The sequence below is a fragment of the Myotis yumanensis genome, unplaced genomic scaffold, assembly GCF_028538775.1.
Source record: "Myotis yumanensis isolate MYYU_CA2020_CCGP unplaced genomic scaffold, mMyoYum1.0.hap1 SCAF_17, whole genome shotgun sequence".
Classification (NCBI taxonomy): Eukaryota; Metazoa; Chordata; class Mammalia; order Chiroptera; family Vespertilionidae; genus Myotis; species Myotis yumanensis.
In genome coordinates, this window is record NW_027223768.1 from 8506110 (window position 1) to 8522736 (window position 16627).

A 16627-nucleotide genomic window follows, 5' to 3' on the forward strand; every position below is an offset into this window, starting at 1 on the left:
GCTTTGAGGAATAATGTAGAATTTTTATTGTAGGTTTCTTTGAAGAGGCTCTGGGTTCAGGATTTTTTTGCACAATGCTTTGAAAAGCAAAGTTTCATTAAATTCCTTTTTAGATGTCTCTTCTCTTTCGCAAAATTTCATACTCTGTGCAGCTGCATTTGTTGTGGATATCTTTAGAGTGGCAGGATTTTTTTTAAAAAAATCATTCTTAGACATCTTTCCCATCTCTCAAGAGAACTGCAGAAAAATTTCTGCTCCATTTATGTGAAGTGTTCTTACTGGTTGGCTGCCCATCCCAATTCACTTTTTCTTTCTCTGTACCTCACTACACATGGGTCCTAAACCTGACTTTCTATAGAGAGAGTAGTCCTCTGGAAAGTATAGTTCACTTTCTGTAGTTCTGGCCTCTAATAACACCAATTTTTTTTCCTACCTAGAATTCGGATGATTAAAATCCTTTATTACTCTGCATTAGAGTTATTTTACTTAAAAATGAACCGTGATAGTTTAATACCTTTTCAAGATTTCTGGGCATTCTACCAAAAGTATTTATTTTAATTAGTCCTACATTTTGAGATTATTTATATTTAAAAGGATTGAAAATTTAAGTTACTTTAATTTTCATTAGCTTATTCAGAAAGAAGGGAGAGTGAGATGGGGCAGTGCGTGTTGTAAGAAAAATATGTAATGGAGAATTTTGTGCTAATGTGGGAGATGAAAATTTTTTTCATTGGAATTTCTTTCTACTTCAGTGGAAATTAGAACGATTTACGTATATGTAATGTAGTAACCTTTAGAAATCTATGCTGCTTTTATGGTACTCCAAATATTTTGGGGGCTAATACCTCTTATTCCGATTCTGCATGTGTACCCAGGTGAAGTAGTCCCTCAAAGTGAGATATAAAAAAAGTGGTTCAGCTGATATTTTTTTAAAACAGGAATTAAAATGTAGTTAGGAGGAGACAGACTATTATATTATTTCCCTCCCCTATAGATAATAAGTATAAGAGGTCTCAGAAATGAAAATGGAATTGTTTTTAAAGTAGTTAAATTCAAATGTTCTTTAAGTATATTAAGAATTCTTAAAAATTTCAAATTTGTATTGAGATAATTGTTAGTAAAATTTGTACCCATTTACATGATTTTAGACATTAATGGGATTATTTAACAATATGATTTTTGAAGTGACTTCTATATTAATTTATGTAATATTTTTATTAGTTTAAAATTACTTATGTTGACTAGAATATTGAATAAAATAATTATAATTTCTCATTTTTTTTAGTGTAACAATTTAAGGAAACAACTTGAAATTAAAAGCAAGAATATTGAAGAATTCCAACAGGAGGTATGTATTGATTCTCATTATCAAATTATTTTAAAAGATTTTTTTTCACTTCAGTTTTAGAGAATAATGCTTTTCTTTCCCGAAGTAATTTCAGTCTAGGTAAGGTGGTAGTGCAAGTTTGAATCATTTTGGTACTAAATGTAATTGTTTATTTTTAACTTTTAACAGAATAAGGCCTTAAAAAAAAAGGGTACAGCAGAGACGAAGCAACTGAATGTTTATGAGATAAAGGTATTTGGAATAATTTTTGTTTTTAAAATAGTAGTAAATAGATGAGAATATAAGAATTTTATTCCTTGTGATACTTATCTTTCTCTGACTGGCTTATTTTGCTTAGCATAATATTCTCCAGTACCACATGATCTCACTCATGTGGAATCTAATGACCAAAATAACCTGATGAATAAAATAGAATCAGAGACATAGAACAGTGGTTCTCAACCTGTGGGTCGCGACCCTTTAGAGGTCGAACGACCCTTCCACAGGGGTCGCCTAAGACCATCGGAAAACACATATATAATTACATATTGTTTTTGTGATTAATCACTATGCTTTAATTAATTATATTCAATTTGTAACAATGAAAATACATCCTGCATATCAGATATTTACATTACGATTCATAACTAGCAAAATTACAGTTATGAAGTAGCAACGAAAATAATTTTATGGTTGGGGGTCAACACAACATGAGGAACTATAGTAGAAGGGTCGCGGCATTAGGAAGGTTGAGAACCACTGACATAGAAGCATTGAACAGACTGACAAATTTTAGAGGGAAGGTGAGGGTGGGAGAGTGGGAGGGGAGTGATTAACCGGGGAGCTTATATGCATATATGCATAACCCATGGACACAGACAATAGAATGGTGAAGGCTTGGGAGGGATGGGTATGGTGTGGAGGGGGTCAATGGGAAAAAAAACCACACAAAAATAAACAAAGGGACATCTGTAATACTTTCAACCATAAAGATAAATTTAAAAAAATTTATTCCCTTGTAGCAGTTTTCAAACATCATCTGAGATTGTGGGAATCGTTCCTTTTAATTATAAGAGTGCTCATCTGTGATTTATATGTGTTAAAATCATCTAAGCAACTTAAAAATGTATGTGTGGGTATGTATATGTATGTATTCATACTCCTTACCCATACATTAAAAATTAAGGTTGAGCAGGTTTGGGGTGGAGTCTTGGAATCTACATTTTTTAAAAGCTTCATGTAATACTCTTTGTAATACTTTAAGCAATAAAAAAAATAAATAAAAGCTCCATATATGGTTATCTTGCTGCATAAGGGTTTTGATAACTACTGACTTTGTAGGAAACAAATTAAAATCCTGGAATGTAAACTCATGATGTCAGGGTCTTATTTTGTTTATTTTCTTAGTCCCTATTCCTTGAGATATAATTTACATGTAATAAAATGCATGATTTTGAGTATACAGTTTGATGAGCTTTAACAAATGTTTTTACAAACATGTAACAACAATCAAGATACAGGATTATTTCTATTATCCCAGAAAGTTCCTTCATATCCTTTTATAGTTTAAACCCTACTCCCCAGAGGCAACCAATATTCTGCTTTTTCTCTCTATAAAGTAGCTTGTCTATTCTAAAACTTCATTTAAATGAAAACATGCCAAATACTCTCTTGTTATAAGGGTTTATTTTGCTCAGCCTGTTCTGAGATTCACCCATGCTTCTGTAGGTATCAATAGGTCTTTTATTATTTCCAAGTCACATTTCACTGTTTGAACATAACAGATTTGTTTTTCTAGTTTCCTGTTAGTGGACATTTGAATTGTTTTCAATTTTTAATCATTATGAGTAAAGTTTCTATGAACATTCTTGTACAAGACTTTCACTGGACATTATTTTTTTAATTCTCACCTGAGGATATATTTTCCATTGATTTTTAGAGAGAGTGGAAGGGAGGGAGGTGAGAAGTGGGGGAGAGAGAAACATCGCCGTGGGAGAGTTTGGTTGACACCCCAACTCCCCCACCCTATTCTCCCTCCACCGGGATCAAATCTACAACCTAGGTACGTGCTCTTGACCAGGAATTGAACTCAAGACCCTTTGGTCAGTGGGCTGACACTCCAACCACTAAGCTACACTGGCCAGGGCTGGACATTTTAAAGTAAATATCTTAGAAAAGAGTTGCTGGGTCATAGAGTAGATGTATATTTTTATTTTTATTTTTATTTTTATTTTTATTTTTATTTTTATTTTTATTTTTACAGAGTGTAAGGAGAGGGATAGAGAGTTAGAAACATCAATGAGAGAGAAACATTGATCAGCTGCCTCCTGCACACTTCCCTACTGAGTATGTGCCCGCAAGCAAGGTACATGCCCTTGACCAGAATCGAACCTGGGACCCTTCAGTCCGCAGGCCAACGCTCTATCCACAGAGCCAAACCAGTTAGGGCAGTAGATGTATATTTAGTTTTTAAAGAAACAACCAAATCATTTTCCAAAGCGATTTTACACTCCCAACAGCAATGTATGAGAGGTCTAGTTAGTCCATATCCTACTCACATTTGGTGTTGACAGTCTTTTCAGTTTCAGCCACTCTTGTGGGCAGAACCTAGCTTCATGTTTAGTCATACAATGTCCTACACTTAGTTTCCTGCTCTATTATTGTCATTTTGAAATTTAAAATAATTTATGAACTAGATGTTCCCCCTTTTCATTTTGCATCAAGCTCTGCAAATTATATAGCTGGTCCTGCTCATGGGTATAGTAGTATCCCATTGTGGTTTTATTTTTCATTTGTTATAATAGTGTTGAACATTTTTTCATAAACTAGTTATTTGTACATTTCCTTTATAAAGTACTCAAGTATTTTGTCCTCTTTATTTTTTTTATTTTTATTTTTTAAAATATATTTTATTGATTTTTTACAGAGAGGAAGGGAGAGGGATAGAGAGGTAGAAACATTGATGAGAGAGAAACATCGATCAGCTGCCTCCTGCACACCCCCTACTGGGGATGTGCCCGCAGCCAAGGTACATGCCCTTGACCAGAATCAAACCTGGGACCCTTCAGTCTGCAGGCTGACGCTCTATCCACTGAGCCAAACCAGTTAGGGCTGTCCTCTTTATTTTTTATTGGGGTAAAATACCCATTAACATAAAATTTACCATTTTAACCTTTTAAAAAAAACTATACAGTTCATTTACATTATTGTGCAACCAATCCCCAAGACTCTCTTTATCTCGTAAAAATGGAAATTCTATACCCACTAAACAGCTCCCCATTTCCTCCTCCTCATAGTTCCTGGCAACCGCCATTCTCTGACTTATAACTACTCTATTTACTTCATATAAGTAGAAAAATATAGTATTTGTCTTTTTGTGACAGCTTGTTCATTTCTGATAAAAAGGCAGAATTTTGATAGAGATTGCATTGAAATCAGGACACTATTGAGTGAAAAGACAACCCACAGAATGGAAGAAATATTTGCAAATCATCCTATCTAATAAAAGAGAAACATGGTAATTAGCTGTACCTCCGCTACCCTTCCCATTGGTTAATCAGGGTGATATGCAAATTAACTGCCAGCCAAGATGGCGGCCGGCAGCCAGGCAGCTTGAAGCGAACAGGAAGCTTACTTGCTTCAGTGACGGAGGAAGCCAACGTTCCCCGCCTGCCAGCCAGCCTCTGAGCTTGCAGTTTGAAACATTGTTACAAATATAGAAGCTAAACAAAACCCCAGAAACCTGCTTTCAGCCAGCCGGGATCTCAGAGCTGGAGTTGAAACAGTGTTTCGATTATAGAACCCAAACAAACCAGATACCTGCTTTCAGCAGCCGAGGCCTAAGAGCTGGAGCCAAGCCTCAGAGCTAAAGCTGGCCCAGAATAAAAAAAAAAAAGAAAAGAAAGAAAGGAGCGGTTGGGAGCTTCAGTCACCCGCCAGCCTGAAAACAGCCCTCAGCCCCTCACTGAGATTGGCCAGGCACCCCAGTGGGGACCCCCACCCTGAAGGGTGTGTGACCAGCTGCAAACAGCCATCATCCCCTCATCCAGGCTGGCCAGACACCCCAGTGGGGACCCCCACCCTGATCCAGGATACCCTTCAGGGCAAACCAGCCGGCCCCCACCCATGCACCAGGCCTCTATCCTATATAGTAAAAGGGTAATATGCCTCCCAGCACTGGGATCAGCGGAGCAGCGAGGCCTCCCGGCACCGGGATCAGCATGACAGGGGGGCAGCGCCCAAACCCCCTGATCGCCCTGCGGCTCTGTGTGTGACAGGGGGCGGGGCCACAACCTCCCTATCCACCCTGCTCTGTTTGTGACAGGGGAAGGCACCCCAACCCCCTGATCAGCCCTGCTCTGTGCCTGATAGGGGGGAGCTCTCCGACCCCCTGATCGGCCCTGCTCTGTGTGTGACAGGGTGTGGCGCCAACCCTCCCCCCACCCACGGGCCCTGCTCTGTGTGTGACGGGGTAGAGCCATAACCTCCCCATCGGCCCTTCCCTGAGTGTGACAGGGTGCAGCACCCCAACCCCCCCCCCCCCCCACAGGCCCTGCTCTGTGTGTGACAGAAGGCGGTGCCCTAACTCCCCTATCGGCCCTACTCTGTGAGTGACGGGGGAGCTCCTCAACCCCCTGATCGGCCCTGCTCTGTGCGTGACGGGGGGGAGCTCCCAGCCCCCTGATCAACCCTGCTCTGTGCGTGACAGGGTACGGAGCCCCAACCCTCCTGATGGGCCCTGCTCTGTGAGTGACGGGGCAGTGCCCCAACCCCGATTGGCCCTGCTCTGTGCGTGACGGGGTGGCGCCGCAACCTCCCCATCGACCCTGCCTTGAGTGTGATGGGGTGGTGATCCAACCCCCCAATCGGCTCTACCCTGAGCATGACTAGGGGTGGCATCGCAACCTCCCGATCCACCCCGCTCTGTGCATGACAGGGAGCGGCGCCCCAACTCCCCAATCAGCCCTGCTCTGAGCCCGACCAGGGGCTGCACCTAGGGATTGGGCCTGCCCTCTGCCACCCGGGAGCAGGCCTAAGCCAGCAGGTCGTTATCTCCCAAGGGGTCCCAGGTTGCGAGAAGGCACAGGCCGGGCTGAGGGACCCTCCCTCCCCCCCGAGTGCACAAATTTTTGTGCACCGGGCCTCCAGTCCTATATAATAAAAAGCTAATATGCAAATCGACCAAATGGTTGAATGACCAGTCACTATGATGTGCACTGACCACCAGGGAGCAGACACTTAATGCAGGAGCTGTCCCCTTGTGGTCAGTGCGGTCCCATGGGGAGCACTGCTCAGCCAGAAGCCAGTCTCACGGCTGGTGAGCTCAGCGGGGGTGGCAGGAGCCTCTCCCGCCTCCATGGCAGTGCTAAGGACCCCTTCAGGGGATGTCCGCTTGCCTAAGGTGGCAGGCGGACATCCCCCAAGGGGTCCCAGACTGCGAGAGGGTTGGAGGCCGGGCTGAGACTGCCCCCCCCGCCCCCCCCGCCTCCAGAGCACAAATGTCGTGCACCGGGCCTCTAGTATATTTGATGATGATGCAACATTTAGCACATAAAAAGAACACTTCCAATTCAATAGCAAAAGCCAGTCACAGAAGGACAAATACTGCATGTTTCCTCTTACATGAGGTACATAAAACAGTCAGACTCACAGAAGCAAAGGTTAAAAATGGTGATTACCAGAAGTTGGGGGGAGGGAAAAGGGAAGTTATTCCTCAATTTGTATAAGGTTGCAGTTATGCAAGATAAATTAGTTCTAGAGTTCTACTGTACAGTATAGTGCCTATAGTCAACAATAATGCATTGTGCACTTAAAAATTTATTAAGCCCTGACCAGGTTGCTCAGTTGGTTGGAACATGTCCTGTATATTTTCGGTTTGATTCCCAGTCAGGGCACATATCTGAGTTATGGATTTGATCCCCATTTAGGGCATGCATGGGAAGCAACTTAATGATGTTTCTCTCTCACATTGATGTTCCTCTTTCGCTCTTGTTACTTCCTTTCTCTCTAAAAAATCAATGAAAATATCTTCGAGTGAGGATTAAAAAAAAAAAAAATTTACCAAATGAAAAAAGGAAAATGATCCACTATAATTTCCATGAATAAGTAATCTTTAAAAGATTCACAGAACCACAAAATGAACACAATATTGTCAAGAAATCCACAGCATTTACTAATGTTCATGTTATTTTTTTTTTTTACACAAAGGTCAAGAAATTAGAGTCAGAACTAGAAGGTGCCAAACAAAAATTTAAAGAAATGTCTGACAGCTATAAAAAAGAAATTGAGGACAAAAAGATATCAGAAGAAAATCTTTTGGGAGAGGTAGGAAAATTAAATATGTGTGAGAATTTGTTATACTAAAACTCTGTATTTGTTTATTAAGTAGCATTTTAAGAGAAAAGTAATACTTAATTTTTAAATTATGACTTTTAAAAGGTATAATAAATTTACACTAGGGACAGTTTCTTATAGAAGCTAAAAGTATCCTTGTTATTCTGTTTGAGTATTGAGTAGTTTATAATTATTTTGAAAAGATTAAATGATCATTAAAATGTTACACTGTCATTTCACTTGATAGAAATAAACCAAAACAGTAATGCATTTTTTTTACTTGGCTTTCCTAAATTTCTGGTGTTTGATTTCTGCATTTTATATACTAACATATGGTCTCTGCATTTGTATAGTAGCATATGGTCTCTAAATTTAAGTTAAATTTGTTTTTTGTATTTAATTTTAATAAACACTTAATTGATTTGATAGGCTGAAAAAGCCAAAGTAACAGCTGATGAAGCAGTACGATTACAGAAAGAAATTGATATACGATGTCAACATAAAATAGCTGAAATGGTTGCGCTTATGGAAAAACATAAGGTAATTTTTTTCTTTTTGTGTGATGAAAATTATATATTAGAGCCATATTTATGCATAAAATTAATATAGCATTCTGATTTATCAGAAGAATTATTGGTAGTTTTCTCTGATAATTAATAGATATTTATAGTTATAGATGTAATTATAGATAATTATAACTGGAATGCCCTTGATCTCCCATTTCTCTGGGTTTAAATCTTAACCGCACAAAGCTTAGCTTGAGTGTCACTTTGAGAAAATCTTTTATGATGGATGGAAGTGGTCATTCTTTATCTGAATTTTCCTAGTATTCTCTTACCGGTATAACACTTCCCATCCAGGATATGTGTTTTGTTAATATTTGTATCCTCTATGTGTGTCTAACATACATGAGGCTAAATGAACTTTTATCAGTGGAATAAATAGATGAAAAGCTTAATGTTTGTTGTGTTTGTGAGTGTGTTCTATTTTTTACTGTTGTTTAAAGTAATCATTCTGTTAGCGAATTAAGCCTTATTCTCTTCAGGATTTGGAGAGGAGGTGAGCTATATCTACCTATTCATCTTTAAAAATTGTTGCTGGGATATAACATTACTATGAGGTAACAAGTGAGGATTAAAAAAAACTTTTTAAGTATGTTTGTGAACTCATAGGTTTAAACATATTTGGTATATCTCAGTCCAATGCAGTTTTTATATTTGTCTCATCTTTTGCTAGTGGGGGCCTCTTCACACTGGTGGCAAGTCCTTTTGACTTGACTTTATTTTATTATTATTATTATTATTATAAAATATGTTTTATTGATTTTTTACAGAGAGGAAGGGAGAGGGATAGAGAGTTAGAAACATCGATGAGAGAGAAACATCAATCAGCTGCCTCCTGCACACTCCCCACTGGGGATGTGCTTGCAACCAAGGTACATGCCCTTGACTGGAATTGAACCTGGGACTCTTGAGTCCGCAGCCCGATGCTCTATCCACTGAGCCAAACCGGTTAGGGCTTGACTTGACTTTAATAGTCCTTGATAGCTTTCCTGCTTTTTCTTATGACAGCATTCCAGATTCATCATGTATTTCCTGCCTCAAATCTGGAATCAGCCATTTTTCTAAGAGGTCCTGTTTTTAAAATTAAGAAATTCAGTGTTTCCAATTAAAAAGAATAATTTCTTGCTCACGTGTTATTTCCAAGACAGTTATCTAGGTTTCATTGTTTATGTAATTGAAAAATTTCAAAAATATGCTTAAATATATACATCACTTAACTCATAGTCATTATTTTCTTTAAATTTTAAATGCACAAGGATACCAGTCATATTAAAGCATAATCTATTTGGGTTCTAATATACTGGTATTTAAAATGTTTTTTTTCTGTTTCATGTAGCACCAATATGATAAAATTGTTGAAGAAAGAGATTCAGAATTAGGACTTTATAAGAGCAGAGAACAAGAACAATCATCAGTGAAAGCATCTTTGGTGAGATACAGAATAAATAGCCATAAAAGCCAATTTTCATGTCAGCAGGGCTGCTGGTAAAGAATAATATTAAATAAAGCCATAATTTTTTGTTGTTGTTGCCTCCTGCAAGCTCCCCGACCGGGGCCAGAGCCTGCAACCGAGGTACCTGCCCTTGAACAGAATTGAACCTGGGATCCTTCAGTGAGAGGGCCAACGCTCTATCCACTGAGCCAAATTGGCTAGGACTTGACATAATTTTCGAGTTGTAGATTAAAAATGTCTTAGATCGGAAAGGAATCTTATAGTTAAATAGGCTTCCAATTTATTTTTTGAAATGGTGGAATGAACTCTTTTTCCCCCCAAATGAATGCTTATAAACTACAGTTACAAATAAGTTTGGAGCTCTGATTGAGATTGGGAGAACCCGGAAGGGGTAGATTGGGAGAGAATGAGGAGGAGAGATATATAGTGTTAATATTTCTTTAGAATCCTATATAATAAAAGCCTAATATGCAAATTGACCAAACAGCGGAGTGACTGGTCGGTGGGGGGTGGGGCCAGTGAGCGGGTGGAACCTGGCCAGCCAAGGCAGATGCCAGCAGGCAGAGGGAGGGGACGGCGGCGGCCCTCTGGTTGCCTCCCACAGAGGGAGGCCACAGGGGGTGGAGGGCCAGCTGCTTGCCAGCCAGTGCTGGCCCCCGATGGGCCCACCAGTCGCCTCCCACAGAGGGAGGCCAGACTGTGACTTAACCATCAGTTGGACATCCCCCAAGGGGCTCCTGGATTATGAGAGGGCACAAGCCGGGCTGAGGGATCCCCCAATTGCACGAATTTTTGTGTACCGGTCCTCTAGTAAACTATAAAATATTTGTATAAATGAAATCTTTAGGTATGTTCAAGTAGCAGCCTTCATATTAGTAGGCTTTTAAAGTGTATATATATAAGTAATTTATTTCTCTATAAAATTAAATTTATTTGAAACACTAGTTTGCATTTATATGTACTTAAAAACTTTGTGTTTTTTTCTTTAGGAGGTTGAACTATCCAATCTCAAAAATGAACTTTCGTCTATTAGGAAACAACTTGAAATAGAAAGAGAAGAAAAAGTAGGTTTTGTGGCATTATGAAGTAACTAATTGTAAGGTTTAGGTGCAGCCTTATATTTTTACAAATATGTAATATTGGAAAATAATATGATACATTTGAATAACTGGATTAAAAAAAGAGCTTTCCCTCCATTAGCTATTTCCCCCCCAAAAAAGTATTTATAATATAGCTTAAAACCAGAAAGTGATGCCTCCTACTTTGTTCTTTCTCAGGATTGCTTTGGCTATTTAGGATCTTTCGTAGCTTCATATAAATTTTAGGATTGTTTTTTCTACTTCTGTCAGAAGTGCCATTGGTATCTTTTTTTTTAAGGGGAGGCTCTTTTTTAAAAAAAATATTTTTATTGATTTTAGAGAGGAAGAGGCAGAAAGAGAGAGAAACATCAGTAATGAGAGAGAATCATTGATCGGCTGCCTCCTTCATACCCTCTACTGGGGACCGAGCCCAGAACCCGGGCATGTGTCCTTGACTGGAACCGAACACCCGGGACCTCTCAGCTGGCAGACTGATGCTCTATCCACTGAGCTAAACCGACTAGAGCAGCCATTGGTATCTTAATAGGGATTGCATTGAATCTGTAGAAGGCTTTGGGTAATATGGACATCTAAACATTATTAATTCTTCAAGCCATGAACACTATAACTTTCTTTTGTGTGTGTGTGTGTGTGTGTGTGTGTGTGTGTGCGCGCGCGCACACTTTGATTAATTCCATCAATGTCTTGTAGTTTTCAGTGTAGATATCTTTCGCTTCCTTGGTTAAGTTTATTCCCAAATATTTTGTCTTTTGATGCTATTGTATATGGGAGTATTTTATTTTCAGACAATACTGTTAATGTATAGAAGTACTACAGATTTTTGTATGTTAATTTTGTATTCTGCAAGTTCACTGAATTTTTTTATTAGTTTTAACAGATTTTTGGTAGCATCTATAGGTTTTCTCTATATAAAATTATGTCATCTGCAGATAGAGACAATTTTATATCTTCATTTCCAATCTGATGCCTTTTGTATCTTTTTCTTACCTGAGTTCTTTGACTGGGACTTTCAATATTGTGTTGAGTAGGAGTGGTGAGAGTGGATATTCTTATCACTGATCTTAGAGGAAAAGCTTTCAGCTTCTACCCTTGAGTATGATGTTAGCTGTGGACTTTTCAATATGGCCTTTGTTATGTTGAGGTACATTTCATCTATACCTAATTTTTTTGAGTTTTTATCATGAAAGAAAGTTCAATTTTGTCAAATGCTTTTAGACATAATAGTATTTTTGTCAAATACTATTGAGATCAGTATATGATTTTTATCTATTCTGCTAATGTGGTGTATCACATGAGTTGATTTGTATACATTGGATCATCCTTTCATTCCAGGTATAAATCCCACTTGATTATGGTGTGTGATCTTTTTAATGCGCTGTTGAATTCTGTTTGCTAATACTTTGTTGAGGATTTTTGCATCTGTTTTTATCAAGAATATTGGCTTGTAATTTTCTTTTTTTGCAGTTCCCTTCTCTGGCGTTGTAAAATGAATTTGAAAGTGTTCCTTCCTCCTCAAATTTTTGACTTCTGATTCTATCTCCTTACTTGTTATTGATCTATTCTTTTTTTAAAAATATATTTTACTGATTTTTTACAGAGAGGAAGGGAGAGGGATAGAGAGTTAGAAACATCAATGAGAGAGAGAAAAACATCGATCAGCTGCCTCCTTCACACCTCCTACTAGGGATGTGCCCGCAACCAAGGTACATGCCTTTGACCGGAATCGAACCTGGGGTCTTTCAGTCTGCAGGCCGACGCTCTATCCACTGAGCCAAACCAGTTAGGGCTGATCTATTCTTATTTTATATTTCTTCATGATTCAGTCTTAGTAGGTATATATTTCTAGGAATTTATCCATTTCTCCTCGGTTATCTAACTTGTTGGCATATAATAATTTTAGTAGTCTTTTATGATCCTTTGTGTTTCTGTGGTATTTGTTGTAATGTCTCTTTCTATGTTTCTGATTTTATTTGATTCTTCTTTCTCTTTTTAAATAGTCTATCTAAAGGTGTTAGTTATGTTTATATTTTCAAATAATCAGTTCTTAGTTTCATTGATCTTTTCTGTTGTTTTTCTGGTCTCTATTTCATTAATTTCTGTTCTGATCTTTGTTATTTCCTTCTGCTAACTTTGGGGGCTTAGTTTGTTTTCCCTTTTCTGTTTCCTTGAGATGTTAAAGTAGGTTGTTTGAGGTCGTTCTTTTTTCTTAATGTAGGTGTTTATTGCTATAAACGTTCCTCTTAGAACTGCTTGTATCTTTTAAGTTCTGGGATGCTGTGTTTCCATTTTCATTTGTTTCAAGATACTTTTGGCTTTCCCTTTTGATTGCTTCTTTGACCAATTGATTGATTATTTGTTGATTGTGTTTGATTTTCACATATTTGTGAATTTTCTTTCTATTATTGACTTCAAATATCATATCATTGTGATTGGAAAACGTACTGTCATTTAAAAAAAATTTGTTTTGTGATATAACATATGATTTATCCTGGAGATGTTCTGTATGTGATTTATTTTTTTAAATATATTTTATTGATTTTTTTTACAGAGAGGAAGGGAGAGGGATAGAGAGTTAGAAACATTGATGAGAAAGAAACATCAATTAGTTGCCTTCTGCATACCCCCCACTGGGGATGTGCCCACAACCAAGGTACATGCCCTTGACTGGAATCAAACCCGGGACCCTTGAGTCCGTAGGCCGACACTCTATCCACTGAGCCAAACCGGTCAGGGCTGTGGTTTTTGTTTTTATTGTTTGTTTTTTTTCCATATGTGTTTAAGAATGAATATTCTGGGCCCTGGGCAGATAGCTCAGTTGGTTAGAGTTTGATACAATACGCCAGGTTATGGGTTTGATCTCTGATCAGGATAGATACAAGAAGCAACCAGTGAATGCATAGATAAGTGGAACAACTTATCGATGTTTCTTTCTCTCTTTCTCCTTCCCTCCCTTCTTCACTCCTTCCCTCCTTCCCCCTTCCTCTCTCTATGAAATCAATCAATAAATAAAATTAAAAAATATTGTCTTGTTGGGTGGAAAGTTGTGTGTGTATATATATAGTATATATATATATCTGTTAGGATTGTTTGCTCTGCAGTGGTTCTCAACCTGTGGGTTGCGACCCCTGAAAATACATCCTGCATATCAGATATTTACATTACGATTCATAACAGTAGCAAAATTACTGTTATGAAGTAGCAACAAAAATAATTTTATGGTTGGGGGTCACCACATGAGGAACTGTATTAAAGGGTCACAGCATTAGGAAGGTTGAGAACCACTGCCTAAAGCATAGTTCATATCCTTTATCTACACCAATAAAAGACAAACATTCAAATTGACCGTACCTTCGCTATGCCTTAAGCCACGCCCACCATCCAATCAGTGCGACTATATGCAACTTAACCCAACCAAGACGGCAGCCGGCAGCCACGGAGCTGGAGCAAGCTGGAGACTTGGTTGCCCCAGTGATGGAGGATGCCAAGCTTCCCGCCTGCCACAGCTGCTCTGAGCTCTACTTAAAGCAACAAAGTTTCAATTATAGAAGGTAAATAAACCCCAGATACCTGCTTTCAGCCAGCCGTGGCCACGCTGGAGTGAGCAGGAGGCTTGGTTGCCCGTGGTGATGGAGGAAGCCAAGCTTCCCTCCCTCCCGCCCTGGCCGGCTCTGAACTCCTCTCAAGGCTACAAAGTTTCAAATATAGAAGGTAAATAAATCCCAGCATAAAAAAGAAAAAAAGGAGAGGCTGGGAGCTTCTGGCCAGCCTGAAAACGGCCCTCAGCCCCTCACCCAGACTGGCCAGGTAACCCAGTGGACCCCCCACCCTAAAGGGGGTGTGGTCAGCCTGAAAACAGCCATCAGCCCCTCACCCAGGCTGGCCAGGCACCCCAGTGGGGACCCCCACCCTGAAGGGGGTGTGACCAGCCTGCAAATACCCATAAACCCCTCACCCAGCCAGGCCAGGCACCCCAGCGGGACCCCCACCCTGATCCGGGACACCTTTCAGGGAAAACCAGCTGGCCCCCACCCATGCACCAGGCCTCTATCCTATATAATAAAAGGGTAATATGCAAACTGACCCTAACAGCAGAACGACTGGGAACGACTGGTCACTATGACACACACTGACCACCAGGGGGCAGACGCTCAATGCAGGAGCTGCCCCTTGGTGGTCAGTGTGCTCCCACAGGGGGAGCTCTGCTCAGCCACAAGCTAGGCTGACGGCTGACAGTACAGCAGTGGGGATGGGAGCCTCTCCCACCTCCTCAGCAGCGCTAATGATGTCCAACTGCAGCTTAGGCCTACTTCCCGCTGGCAAGTTGACATCCTCCGAGGGCTGCCGGGCTGCCAGAGCGATGTCTGACTGCCAGCTTGGGCCCGATCCCCCATCCTCCGAGGGGTCCCAGACTGCAAGAGGGCATAGGCCGGGCTGAGGGATCCCCCAAGTGCACAAATTTTTGTGCACTGGGCCTCTAGTCATTATATAATGTCCTTTTTTGTCTCTTGTTACAGCTTTTGACTTAAAGCTTATTTTGTCTGATATATGTATAGCTATTCCTGCTCTTTTTTGGTTTCCATTTGTATGGCATATCTTTTTCCATCCCTTTACTTTCTGGCTATGAATGTCCTTAATGCTTAAGTGAGTCTCTTATAAGCAACATACCTTTTATATATATATATATATATATATTCATTTAGGTATTCTATGTATTTTACTTGGAGAATTTAGTCCATTTACATTTAAAGTAATTATTGTTAGGTAAGGACTTACTAATGCCATCTATTGTTTTCTGGCTGTTTTTTAGTTCTAAAAGTCAACCAACTAGTGGTGGTTGATAGGATATATAATAACGGCAACTACTATTATATCAGTTTATAGCCATCTTCTTTCATGGTGAAGTGGGTTCTCTGGTTAGGAGTAACACCATGGGAGAAATACCATATTGTACACAAGACATTCAATGAAGATACATATTGACATAGGGATTATGGGTAGGTAAGGCAAGTTTTCCTAAAGTTCTATGCATTGGAACTTTCCCTTCTCTGATACCTTTAAGGCCCCAGAGGCTATAACAATTCTCTTTTCTAGATGATTGTCATATTAAAGACATACTATATATTCTTTTCTGTAGGACAGGTTTATTTTTTCTTTTCTTTTACTACTGAATAGACACACCCTAATCTCCAGTAAAAGTGATGTATTATTTCCCAAGCATTTTGTGCTTTTCTGTACTTTATCCTTCATCTCTTTTTAAAAATGTATATATTTTATTGATTTTTTTACAGAGAGGAAGGGAGAGGGATAGAGAGTTAGAAACATCAATGAGAGAGAAACATCGATCAGCTGCCTCCTGCACACCCCCTACTGGGGATGTGCCCACAACCAAGGTACATGCCCTTTTCCGGAATCAAACCTGGGACCCTTCAGTACGCAGGCCGACACTCCATCCACTGAGCCAAACCAGTTAGGGCTCCTTCATCTCTTAATCTTATGTTGAAAGTTCATTATTCAAGAACAACACACAGAGAAAAAGTGAATTCTGCCTCTAAAGGCCCATAATATTTTGGATCTCTTAGCAGCTCTTTATAGTTAGTTACCTATATGTATTTCCTCATTTTATAATCTGGTCCATCCACTTGATTTTATGAATGAGAAAGTTGTGATTCAAGTTTTTAAGAGACCTGCTCTTAAGATATTTGAAACTAAGTAACATTTCTATAGAGAAGAAATAATTCATTTTTCTATTTACTTTTTATTTTTATAAAATTTGTAGGTCAGTATTATTTTCTTGTTAATACTTCTTTGATAATAAGAACATTCATTGTGGTAATAGTAATGACTACATTAT

The 16627-nt window shown here is 39.2% G+C and overlaps 1 protein-coding gene across 2 annotated transcripts in view; it reads left to right on the plus strand.

Annotated features, from left to right (window-relative positions):
• The window catches only part of SYCP1 (synaptonemal complex protein 1), a 73168-nt gene that overhangs the window by 47912 nt on the left and 8629 nt on the right, over window positions 1–16627 (plus strand). For both annotated transcript variants that reach the window (XM_070396238.1, XM_070396239.1), the window contains 6 exons: window positions 1286–1348; window positions 1517–1579; window positions 7535–7651; window positions 8090–8200; window positions 9560–9652; window positions 10666–10740. In XM_070396238.1, coding sequence (XP_070252339.1) covers window positions 1286–1348; window positions 1517–1579; window positions 7535–7651; window positions 8090–8200; window positions 9560–9652; window positions 10666–10740 — 522 coding nt within the window. The remainder of the gene's footprint in view (window positions 1–1285; window positions 1349–1516; window positions 1580–7534; window positions 7652–8089; window positions 8201–9559; window positions 9653–10665; window positions 10741–16627) is intronic.